This window comes from Monodelphis domestica, chromosome 2 (genome assembly GCF_027887165.1).
Source record: "Monodelphis domestica isolate mMonDom1 chromosome 2, mMonDom1.pri, whole genome shotgun sequence".
Taxonomy (NCBI): domain Eukaryota; kingdom Metazoa; phylum Chordata; class Mammalia; order Didelphimorphia; family Didelphidae; genus Monodelphis; species Monodelphis domestica.
In genome coordinates, this window is record NC_077228.1 from 112,758,689 (window position 1) to 112,771,094 (window position 12,406).

Here is a 12,406-nt window from a genome sequence, read left to right on the forward strand (position 1 = left end):
AAAATGAAATGTGTGGCTAGATTCAAAATCTAGTTGTTAATATCTAGTTTTATAATTGTGTCTCAAAGAATGATTTCTGTGCCTAGTTTCTGATACTATTTTATACTGTGGCTCCACCATAGCCATAAAATGTAAGTGAGAAGGGACCTAAGAGTTCCCCTTGTCTAATTCATCCCTGAATAAAGATCCCCTCTTCAATAAGCCTGCAAGTGGCCATCTAATCTTCACTTGAAAACCTCTAGTGAGAGTTAATCCACTCCCTCCTGACATGCCTTCACGTTTGGGTAGCTTTTCTTCTCCTGGGAATTTGTATGTATTTTTATTTTCCAGAACTACTTTTTTGTAAATTCTGTAATAGATAAGATTTTGGCCTAGAAGGATTTTCCTTACATGAAGCCTTACTTGCCCTTCTGTAACTTCTTGTCCTGTGGCATGTCTTTGTTAGCTGAAAAACTTTATATATAGGAGAATGTTGTTTCCCAAATCATACCAAGATTGGATTTTAATCCTTGGATTTAGGGAGCATCTAGGTGCCATAGTGACTAGAGAACTTCCTGGAGTCAGGAAGAGGAAGACCTGACTTCAAATCCTGCCTTATACATTTACTTGTTGTGTGGCTCTGGGAAAGTCACTCAATCAGTGTTTGCCTTAGTATCCTTAAGTGTAAAATGGGGATAATTATAATGCCAACCTCCCAGGATGGTTGTGAGGATAGAATTAGATAATATTAATGAAGTATTTTTTAAACCTTAAAGTACAACGTAAATAACTTTTTTATTATTTTAATAAAATTGTAAAATAAAACAAATGACCTAGTAAAAGTATTTGTTCTTAAGCAAAATATAAATTGTTTTAATTCTGTCTTAGTGTGGGTGTAAACAAGAAGCTATTATTTGATCCCTGAAAGGTGAACTAATTGCTATTTATCCAAAATTTCTTGCTGTTTTTAACCTGTTTGCTGAAAATCAGTGTCTCTGCCTTGCACATGTATAAATTAATGGTCTTTATCTTGTGTATGTGTATGTGCATAAAAATTTCTTATTAGATTGTCCATCACCTCCCACGATCCTTAATGGGCGACATAGAAATGACCACAGTGGCCCATTTGCACCTGGGTCTTCTGTGACTTACAGTTGTGAACCTGGCTACTTGCTTGTTGGAGAAAAGACCATTCACTGTTTGTCTTCAGGAGTCTGGAATGCTGCTGCTCCCAAGTGTAAAGGTATAAAATGGTCCAATCCTGTTTCTTGAATTCAAACTGTGGCATTACTTGCCATATACTTAACTCATTACTTGTTCATTTAGGGGCAGTGTGTGAACCTTTAATAAAATTCCCCAATGGGCAGGTAAAGGAGCCTTCACATCTTCAGATTGGGGCAACCATGACCTTTTCCTGTAATGAAGGGTGAGTTTGCCTAGTCATCCAGAACCCTTAGCTGAATTACACAAGAATTGCATCCTTACCCTCTAACCATCAGTCTCTCCCTTTCTGCAGTCTCAGAATGCCCAAGGCTTCCCAGTTACCCCCTCAAGGAAGTACTACAGCCTACAGTTCCTTCAAGCCATTAACCTATATTTCTCCTCTCTGCCAAATTTCTTGAAAAAGTCTTAATCCTTAATGCCTTCCCTTTCTCTCTTTAAAAAAAAAAAACAACTCTTTTACCTTTTGTCTTAGAATCAATACTATGTATTGGTTTTAAGGCAGAAGAGCAGTAAGGGCTAGCCAGTGGAGATTAAATGATTTGCCTAGGATGACACAGCTAGGAAGTGTCTGAGGTTAGATCCCATCTCCAGGCTTGGCTCATGACTCATCAGCCACCTAGCTGCCCCTACCTCTTACTCTTTCACTTTCTTCTTAACTTCCCACATTCTGGCTTCTGGCATCATCACTCAACTGAAATTATTCTTTCCATAGTTGCCAGTGATGCCCTAATCACCAAATCTAATGCCATTTTCTCAGTTTTCTTCTTCCTTGATCTCTGCTACATTTGACACTGTTGACTTCTACTCCTCTAACATAATCTCTCTTCTTTGAAACTCTAGGACATTGCTGTGTCCTATTTTTCCTCCTTCCCAACCAGCTTGTCTCTTTCATTGATTCTTATCACACCCAGTTATTGTGGATGTACCTTAAGGGCCTATTCTGGGCCTTCTTTTCATTTCTCTCTACATTCTCTTAGTGTCCTCTCTACACAGATGACTTCTAGATCCAAGGATTGGGCCCTAGTTTCTTTTCTAAGCTCCAGTCATTTCAGACTCAACATATCCAGAATAGTGCTCATCTCCCCCTACTCCCAAATCCATCTCATTTCCAAAATTCTCTGTTATTGTCATGTCCCACCATACTTCAGTCTCCCTAGTTGTCAACTATATTGTTTTCTTTGACTCCTCACTCTAATGCAACATATTACATCTGTTGTCAAATATTGTTGTTTCTAGTTCTACACTAGATCATGTGTAGATAGATGATCCTCCTCACTGATACAACTCCCCCCACATCCAGTACTCATCACATCTTACCTCAACTACTGCAACTATCTCCTCCTTCCTCCTGTTTTGTCTTTCTGCCTCAGATCTCTCCCCACCCCAGTCCATCCTCCAGAAGCTGGCAAAGCAGTTAGGCCAAAGTACAAGTTAGACCACATCACTGCCCACTCTTGGATTTACTAAATTCCAAGGGTTCCCTATTGCCTTGAGAACATAATATAAGCCCCTTGGTTGGACTTTTAAAGATCTTCACAACTTGACTCCTCCCACCTTTCCAGGATTCTTATACTTCACTTCTATCTTCTTACCATGTGATGTGGCCATATTAGGCTACTTGCCACTCCTCTGGCATGAAGCTCCATCTCTTGCTTCCTTGCTTTTGTATTGGCTAGCCCCTGTTCCAGAAAAGAATCCAGTTCTTTCCAAACCTCTGCTTCTTGGAACCTTCAGTTTCCTTTAAGACTCAGTTTAAGCACCACCTTCTTCATGAAGCTTTCCCTTGCCCTCCTACCCACCCCAAATGTAGGGGAATTCCTTCCCATAATTGCCTTTTGTTTATTTTCATGTGCTTCTGTGGGCATGTGTTGCATTCCTTCTAACCCATTAGAATGTAAGTTCTTTGGGGGTGGGGACTTGGTCCACTTTTATCCTTGCATTGCCAGAGCTTAGCAAGAATGAGCATCAAATAAATGCTTGTTGATTGATTTTCTGACTGTGGGCCCCAATCAAGGCCATTCTGATACAGAGGAAAAAAAAGATGCCTTCTAATAATTGACTTTAATTGGAACATCTGGCATTCTAAATGGAAGAGGCTTTTGTGCTCCTTCAAGTGTTTGCTGTGTAAGTCTTAGAGGCAAAAACTGATGGTTATCATGAATAACTCTCTGTCTCTAGGTACCATTTAGAGGGCCAAGTTTCTAGTCAGTGTGTGCTTACTACAGAGGGTGCTATTTGGACTAAGATTCCAGTCTGTATAGGTGAGTAGGATGGCAACTCTAATTTTAGATGTGTTCCTTAAGCTGGAAGAGATATCATAAGCCATCTAGTCAAATCTATATTTTAAAAGAATGGCATCTACAGACTATCCAACAGATGACCATTAATAACTTCGATCCATTCTACATTTGGATAGTTCTAATAGCCAGAAATTGTTTCCTTAAATCAAATCTAATTCTAATAAATTTATTAGAATGTTTCCAATTTAAAAGTGAAGGGGAAAAACATAGATGTGGTTGCAGTGTTTTTACTGTGATGAGCAATGATAGGATTCACCAAAATCATAATTCATTATTAGTGCTACCTATATATACATATTATCTCTCTTACATCACAGGCTTGTCCTTATACTTTCCCCTTTTCTGTACCTATTTTTTGGGGAAATTCTATTAAAAGACTGCCTGTATATATGGCTTGTCTTCCACATTTTAATTTATTAGCAAGAAAGGATATGTAGTCGTATCCTATTCCCATTTTTTTCACTCCTATGTATCACCTTTGACCTAGTCTCACCTTCTTATCTCTGCTTTTCCTTTCTATTTATAACACATTTTCATCTTTTCCTCTTTCTCTCCATTTCTGTTTCATAAGGTGAGGACAGATTCTCTTCTGCTGCCCCAAACTATCACCTGTAATTTTCCTGCCACCAGCCTATTTTCCTTAAGCATATGGTATCTCTCCCTTGGTCATCAGTTTCTGTCAAAAATGCCATGGACTTTCATATGTGATCTCTATATCACTCAGATTTGATGAATATTTTTCCTTAAAATCCCATCTTTAATTAATGGCACTATAATAACAATTGAGTTTTGTAAACTAGGTTATCTCTAGTTGATATCAAAGTAAATAATTTATTCCTAAAAGATAAAAACTTTAGATAATATTTGTAGTAATACTGAATTATTCTATAAAAGACTGATTAATAAGACTATATTCTTCAGAGATAAGGCTGATTTAGTATTTTAAAATAAAAATTCATGGTAGATAGAGAAATGTAATTATATAATGTTAATTTAAAAGTATTTAATAACCATCAGAGAGATGTACAAAGAGACCCAATAATATTTAAAGGACATGACGGAGAAAGATTAAAAACTCTTATTGCAACTTAGATGATTAAAGATTGACATTTTACTGTGGTTGGAAGTGGGTATCAGAATTATGTCAAAGGTTTTCCAAAGAACATTTTGGCAGTATCCTCTCCTCCTCTCTTTCTTCATAGAAGTGATTTGCCCGCCACCACCTAAAATTGAAAATGGGAAATATATGGGCAGTTCTGCAGATGAAGTTCCATATGGAACCCAAATAATTTATAGCTGCAATGCTGACCCAGAAAGAGGAGTGAAATTCAACCTCATTGGAGAGAGCACCATCCACTGTATGAGTGATCGAGAGGGCAATGGGATTTGGAGTGCAACTCCCCCTCGGTGTGAGCTTTCTGCTTCCTCTGTTCAGTGCCTGCCTCCCACAGTCTCCAATGGTTACCAGATATCTGGACAGGGACCTCCATATTTCTATAATGGCACTGTGGCATTTCGTTGTTATGCGGGCTTCACTCTGAAGGGCAGCAGTCAGATCCGCTGTAGCTCCAGTGGCACTTGGGATCCTGAGGCTCCAATCTGTGAAAAGGGTGAGTGAGATCTCCAAAAGACAAGCAGAAGTTTTACTTCTCTCTTTTGGGAGGATCTACAGGGGAGAGGAGGGAAGTTCACTGAAATAGCAAGGGCCTTTCATGGTATCCACATTCTCATCAGTCATTCCTGATAGCCTGGTGAGGGATTCCTTTAAAAATGGGGCTTTGATGGCTGTGTGGTATTCTCCACTATGGGTAATCCCATGAACCGATTGTGTTCTCTGGTTCCCATCCATCTAATCCCATATTAGACAATATCCAAAGTGCAATGAATCAAAGCCTAAGATAGCTTTTGTTAAATTCATGGTTGTACAGAATATATTTAATTGGTCCCCAGGGATTTAATTACTAAATCCCAAAAATAAATTACTAGTCAGCCTTTACACTCACCATGTGTCAGTCAATCAGCAGATTCTTTATCAGCCTCAACTCTAGTAGAACTTCTTACAGGAGGTTCTACTCCAAGTGTGAGTCTTCATTCCAAATGTCTGTCTCCACTCCAAGTGTGTCTGTTCACTCCAAGTCTCCTACACTCTAAGTGTCTCTCTTCACTCTAAGTGTCTCTCTTCACTCCAAAAGTGTCTCTTCACTCCCAAGTGTCTCTCCCCCCTCCAAGTGTCTCTGTGTGTCTCTGTTTCCACTTTTAAAGACCTTTTTCTCTTGCATCATTTCCCCTAAATTTTTAAGTCTACCAATCACAGCCAGCACTCCACGCTAGGACTGCCCACTCTTTCACACATGGGTCACAGACCACCCAGTCAATGTATGAAATGGGTGTTCACAACTTTTTGTGATTAAAATGCACAGTGGGTAGATCTCCATACTCAACTTTAAGTACTGTGCTTACATTTTTGAGGATTAAAATAAAAAATTGACAGGGGGTTACAATTTAATCTTCACAATCAATGAAGAGCTAAGTACCCTCATTGTTACAGTCAGGGGAGAGCCAAATCCAATCTTCACACTTTCCTTTTGGATCCTGACTTAAGGATCTCTTCCTTGGTACTATATACCAAATGTATCAAAGGCCACTTTGTGGAGGTAGCAACATCCCTGGGGGAAAGCAAGAGAATGCTTTTGGTGTGGTGAGGCCCTTTTGCCACCAGTGTTTGCTGCTCTCCAGTCAGCAGGTGCTCTGTGTTTTCTTAGTCCATCCTTTATGCTGGTGTTTGATGTGAGAAACTCTTTCCTCAGCCTGCCAGCCCCCTCCTGGAATCCTACATGGGCAGCACACAGGCAGGAGTGTGGGACTTTTGGACCCTGGGACATCTGTAAACTACAGTTGTGATCTTGGCTATTCACTAGTAGGAGAAGCGACCATTCACTGTACTGCTGAAGGAGTCTGGAAGCCTGTTGTGCCACACTGTAAAGGTGCTTGGGTTGTTGACTTAGTTCTTGTGTTGTTACTGAGATTTCCAAGCCCAGATATTTCCATCAGCTGCTATGATGACTGCCCTTTTCGTCAGACTGGCTGAAAGGGATTCAAATAGAAGCAAATGAGACAGAGAGATTGAGTAATGCAGGAAGGCTTTATTGTGGGGAAGGAGGGGAGGAGGGGTAAGAGAAAGGGAGAGCAAGAGAAGAACCTAAAACCAGTACATGGCTAGAGTCTCCACCTGGATGGAGAAGGGGGCAATGTTTTAGAGGGTGGTAGTCTAGGATAAGGTAACCTGGGACTTGACTCACTGGCTGTTTCAGAGTGGGAAGTAATTGGTTCCATGGTTGTATAGTTCCCAACATGGTACAGAGCCAGTATATGTCCAGAACGTTAATCCATCAAGAACCTGTCAGGCTATAGCATGGGAAGTAATACTACCCTGTGGAGTGGAACAGCTGCTTTATTCTGTAATTCCAGCCTGTTCATAGGAAGTGGAGGCTGATAGGTAAAAGTAGGAAGGGGAGCCTTGGTCCGAGCAGGGACCTAGGAAAGGGGCAGCTTGGGTCCCAGGATCAATCACTTTTCTTAAAAAGTACTTTAAAGTTCAAGTAACATTCTCTTTAGGCTCTCATCTACTAAATTCATTGTCCCAAAGCTTCAGGACAGAAATACCTCTGTCTTAATCCTGTGAGTTGTCAAAGAGCTCACTGATTGGGCACAAGTCAGCAGAGCTCCATAAATGCATACTTAGGGCCACTATACTATCAGTGCAAGAACTAGCAATGAAAATCTCTGGATCCTGGTACCTATTCCCCACATGCAGTAAAACTCCTACCCACCAGCAGTTCCTGAACATGGCTCCACTGGCTACAGTCCTTTAGCATTTGTAGAGCCATTTGAGCAAAGCAGGTTCATTTACCTCCTCTCACTCATTCTCGTGCATGTTAGTCATAGGAAGTTTGAGAATAGGTTCCCCTCCAGCTTCATTTAGACCTAGTCTTGGCAGTAGAAGTTGTCCTCAGTTTAGACTGCAAGATTATCACAGAATCCTGTAGTTTCCATCTCTCTTCTCTCTAGCAATCCTGTGCAGCCCTCCTCCTGTGATTGAAAATGGGAAATATATGGGCAGTTCTGCAGATGAAGTTCCATATGGAACCCAAATAATTTATAGCTGCAATGCTGACCCAGAAAGAGGAGTGAAATTCGACCTCATTGGAGAGAGCACCATCCACTGTATGAGTGATCGAGAGGGCAATGGGATTTGGAGTGCAACTCCCCCTCGGTGTGAGCTTTCTGCTTCCTCTGTTCAGTGCCTGCCTCCCACAGTCTCCAATGGTTACCAGATATCTGCACAGGGACCTCCATATTTCTATAATGGCACTGTGGCATTTCGTTGTTATGCTGGCTTCACTCTGAAGGGCAGCAGTCAGATCCGCTGTAGCTCCAGTGGCACTTGGGATCCTGAGGCTCCAATCTGTGAAAAGGGTGAGTGAGATCTCCAAAAGACAAGCAGAAGTTTTACTTCTCTCTTTTGGGAGGATCTACAGGGGAGAGGAGGGAAGTTCACTGAAATAGCAAGAGCCTTTCATGGTATCCACATTCTCATCAGTCATTCCTGATAGCCTGGTGAGGGATTCCTTTAAAAATGGGGCTTTGATGGCTGTGTGGTATTCTCCACTATGGGTAATCCCATGAACCGATTGTGTTCTCTGGTTCCCATCCATCTAATCCCATATTAGACAATATCCAAAGTGCAATGAATCAAAGCCTATGACAGCTTTCCTTTTGGACCCTGACTTAAGGATCACTTCCTTGGTACTATGTACCAAAAGCATCAGAGGCCACTTTGTGGAGGTAGCAGCATCCCTGGGGGAAAGCAAGAGGATGCTTTTGGTGTGGTGAGGCCCTTTTGCCACCAATGTTTGCTTCTCTCCAGTTAGCTGGTGCTCTGTATTACCTTAGTCCATCTTTTGTGCTGGTGTATGATGTGAGAAACTCTTTCCTCAGCCTGCCAGCCCCCTCCTGGAATCCTACATGGGCAGCACACAGGCAGGAGTGTGGGACTTTTGGACCCTGGGACATCTGTAAACTACAGTTGTGATCTTGGCTATTCACTAGTAGGAGAAGCGACCATTCACTGTACTGCTGAAGGAGTCTGGAAGCCTGTTGTGCCACACTGTAAAGGTGCTTGGGTTGTTGACTTGGTTCTTGTGTTGTTACTGAGATTTCCAAGCCCAGATATTTCCATCAGCTGCTATGATGGCTGCCCCTTTCTAAGCACTTTAAAGTCCATGTAACACTGTCTTTAGGCTCTCATCTACTAAATTCATTGTCCCAAAGCTTCAGGACAGAAATGCCTCTGTGCCAACCTTTGTTGACTTGTCAAAGTGCTCACTGATTGGGCACAAGTCAGCAGAGCTCCATAAATGCATACTTAGGGCCACCATACTATCAGTGCAAGAACTAGCAATGAAAATCTCTGGATCCTGGTACCTATTCCCCACATGCAGTAAAACTCCTACCCACCAGCAGTTCCTGAACATGGCTCCACTGGCTACAGTCCTTTAGCATTTGTAGAGCCATTTGAGCAAAGCAGGTTCATTTACCTCCTCTCACTCATTCTCGTGCATGTTAGTCATAGGAAGTTTGAGAATAGGTTCCCCTCCAGCTTCATTTAGACCTAGTCTTGGCAGTAGAAGTTGTCCTCAGTTTAGACTGCAAGATTATCACAAAATCCTGTAGTTTCCATCTCTCTTCTCTCTAGCAATCCTGTGCAGCCCTCCTCCTGTGATTGAAAATGGGAAATATACGGGCAGTTCTGCAGATGAAGTTCCATATGGAACCCAAATAATTTATAGCTGCAATGCTGACCCAGAAAGAGGAGTGAAATTCAACCTCATTGGAGAGAGCACCATCCACTGTATGAGTGATCGAGAGGGCAATGGGATTTGGAGTGCAACTCCCCCTCGGTGTGAGCTTTCTGCTTCCTCTGTTCAGTGCCTGCCTCCCACAGTCTCCAATGGTTACCAGATATCTGCACAGGGACCTCCATATTTCTATAATGGCACTGTGGCATTTCGTTGTTATGCTGGCTTCACTCTGAAGGGCAGCAGTCAGATCCGCTGTAGCTCCAGTGGCACTTGGGATCCTGAGGCTCCAATCTGTGAAAAGGGTGAGTGAGATCTCCAAAAGACAAGCAGAAGTTTTACTTCTCTCTTTTGGGAGGATCTACAGGGGAGAGGAGGGACGTTCACTGAAATAGCAAGAGCCTTTCATGGTATCCACATTCTCATCAGTCATTCCTGATAGCCTGGTGAGGGATTCCTTTAAAAATGGGGCTTTGATGGCTGTGTGGTATTCTCCACTATGGGTAATCCCATGAAATGATTGTGTTCTCTGGTTCCCATCCATCTAATCCCATATTAGACAATATCCAAAGTGCAATGAATCAAAGCCTATGACAGCTTTCCTTTTGGACCCTGACTTAAGGATCACTTCCTTGGTACTATGTACCAAAAGCGTCAGAGGCCACTTTGTGGAGGTAGCAGCATCCCTGGGGGAAAGCAAGAGGATGCTTTTGGTGTGGTGAGGCACTTTTGCCACCAATGTTTGCTTCTCTCCAGTTAGCTGGTGCTCTGTATTACCTTAGTCCATCTTTTGTGCTGGTGTATGATGTGAGAAACTCTTTCCTCAGCCTGCCAGCCCCCTCCTGGAATCCTACATGGGCAGCACACAGGCAGGAGTGTGGGACTTTTGGACCCTGGGACATCTGTAAACTACAGTTGTGATCTTGGCTATTCACTAGTAGGAGAAGCGACCATTCACTGTACTGCTGAAGGAGTCTGGAAGCCTGTTGTGCCACACTGTAAAGGTGCTTGGGTTGTTGACTTGGTTCTTGTGTTGTTACTGAGATTTCCAAGCCCAGATATTTCCATCAGCTGCTATGATGGCTGCCCCTTTCTAAGCACTCTAAAGTCCATGTAACACTGTCTTTAGGCTCTCATCTACTAAATTCATTGTCCCAAAGCTTCAGGACAGAAATGCCTCTGTGCCAACCTTTGTTGACTTGTCAAAGTGCTCACTGATTGGGCACAAGTCAGCAGAGCTCCATAAATGCATACTTAGGGCCACCATACTATCAGTGCAAGAACTAGCAATGAAAATCTCTGGATCCTGGTACCTATTCCCCACATGCAGTAAAACTCCTACCCACCAGCAGTTCCTGAACATGGCTCCACTGGCTACAGTCCTTTAGCATTTGTAGAGCCATTTGAGCAAAGCAGGTTCATTTACCTCCTCTCACTCATTCTCGTGCATGTTAGTCATAGGAAGTTTGAGAATAGGTTCCCCTCCAGCTTCATTTAGACCTAGTCTTGGCAGTAGAAGTTGTCCTCAGTTTAGACTGCAAGATTATCACAGAATCCTGTAGTTTCCATCTCTCTTCTCTCTAGCAATCCTGTGCAGCCCTCCTCCTGTGATTGAAAATGGGAAATATACGGGCAGTTCTGCAGATGAAGTTCCATATGGAACCCAAATAATTTATAGCTGCAATGCTGACCCAGAAAGAGGAGTGAAATTCGACCTCATTGGAGAGAGCACCATCCACTGTATGAGTGATCGAGAGGGCAATGGGATTTGGAGTGCAACTCCCCCTCGGTGTGAGCTTTCTGCTTCCTCTGTTCAGTGCCTGCCTCCCACAGTCTCCAATGGTTACCAGATATCTGCACAGGGACCTCCATATTTCTATAATGGCACTGTGGCATTTCGTTGTTATGCTGGCTTCACTCTGAAGGGCAGCAGTCAGATCCGCTGTAGCTCCAGTGGCACTTGGGATCCTGAGGCTCCAATCTGTGAAAAGGGTGAGTGAGATCTCCAAAAGACAAGCAGAAGTTTTACTTCTCTCTTTTGGGAGGATCTACAGGGGAGAGGAGGGACGTTCACTGAAATAGCAAGAGCCTTTCATGGTATCCACATTCTCATCAGTCATTCCTGATAGCCTGGTGAGGGATTCCTTTAAAAATGGGGCTTTGATGGCTGTGTGGTGTTCTCCACTATGGGTAATCCCATGAACCGATTGTGTTCTCTGGTTCCCATCCATCTAATCCCATATTAGACAATATCCAAAGTGCAATGAATCAAAGCCTATGACAGCTTTCCTTTTGGACCCTGACTTAAGGATCACTTCCTTGGTACTATGTACCAAAAGCATCAGAGGCCACTTTGTGGAGGTAGCAGCATCCCTGGGGGAAAGCAAGAGGATGCTTTTGGTGTGGTGAGGCCCTTTTGCCACCAATGTTTGCTTCTCTCCAGTTAGCTGGTGCTCTGTATTACCTTAGTCCATCTTTTGTGCTGGTGTATGATGTGAGAAACTCTTTCCTCAGCCTGCCAGCCCCCTCCTGGAATCCTACATGGGCAGCACACAGGCAGGAGTGTGGGACTTTTGGACCCTGGGACATCTGTAAACTACAGTTGTGATCTTGGCTATTCACTAGTAGGAGAAGCGACCATTCACTGTACTGCTGAAGGAGTCTGGAAGCCTGTTGTGCCACACTGTAAAGGTGCTTGGGTTGTTGACTTGGTTCTTGTGTTGTTACTGAGATTTCCAAGCCCAGATATTTCCATCAGCTGCTATGATGGCTGCCCCTTTCTAAGCACTCTAAAGTCCATGTAACACTGTCTTTAGGCTCTCATCTACTAAATTCATTGTCCCAAAGCTTCAGGACAGAAATGCCTCTGTGCCAACCTTTGTTGACTTGTCAAAGTGCTCACTGATTAAGCACAAGTCAGCAGAGCTCCATAAATGCATACTTAGGGCCACCATACTATCAGTGCAAGAACTAGCAATGAAAATCTCTGGATCCTGGTACCTATTCCCCACATGCAGTAAAACTCCTACCCACCAGCAGTTCCTG

General features: G+C 42.8%; 1 protein-coding gene across 1 annotated transcript in view; it reads left to right on the top strand.

Moving 5' to 3' along the window:
- The window catches only part of LOC100020467 (complement receptor type 2-like), a 44,198-nt gene that overhangs the window by 13,521 nt on the left and 18,271 nt on the right, over window positions 1-12,406 (top strand). Inside the window, exons 10-20 of the mRNA XM_056814624.1 lie at window positions 1,046-1,222; window positions 1,306-1,405; window positions 3,382-3,464; window positions 4,706-5,113; window positions 6,311-6,586; window positions 7,572-7,979; window positions 8,502-8,678; window positions 9,259-9,666; window positions 10,189-10,365; window positions 10,946-11,353; window positions 11,876-12,052. Of these exons, the coding sequence (XP_056670602.1) occupies window positions 1,046-1,222; window positions 1,306-1,405; window positions 3,382-3,464; window positions 4,706-5,113; window positions 6,311-6,586; window positions 7,572-7,979; window positions 8,502-8,678; window positions 9,259-9,666; window positions 10,189-10,365; window positions 10,946-11,353; window positions 11,876-12,052 (2,799 nt within the window). The remainder of the gene's footprint in view (window positions 1-1,045; window positions 1,223-1,305; window positions 1,406-3,381; window positions 3,465-4,705; window positions 5,114-6,310; window positions 6,587-7,571; window positions 7,980-8,501; window positions 8,679-9,258; window positions 9,667-10,188; window positions 10,366-10,945; window positions 11,354-11,875; window positions 12,053-12,406) is intronic.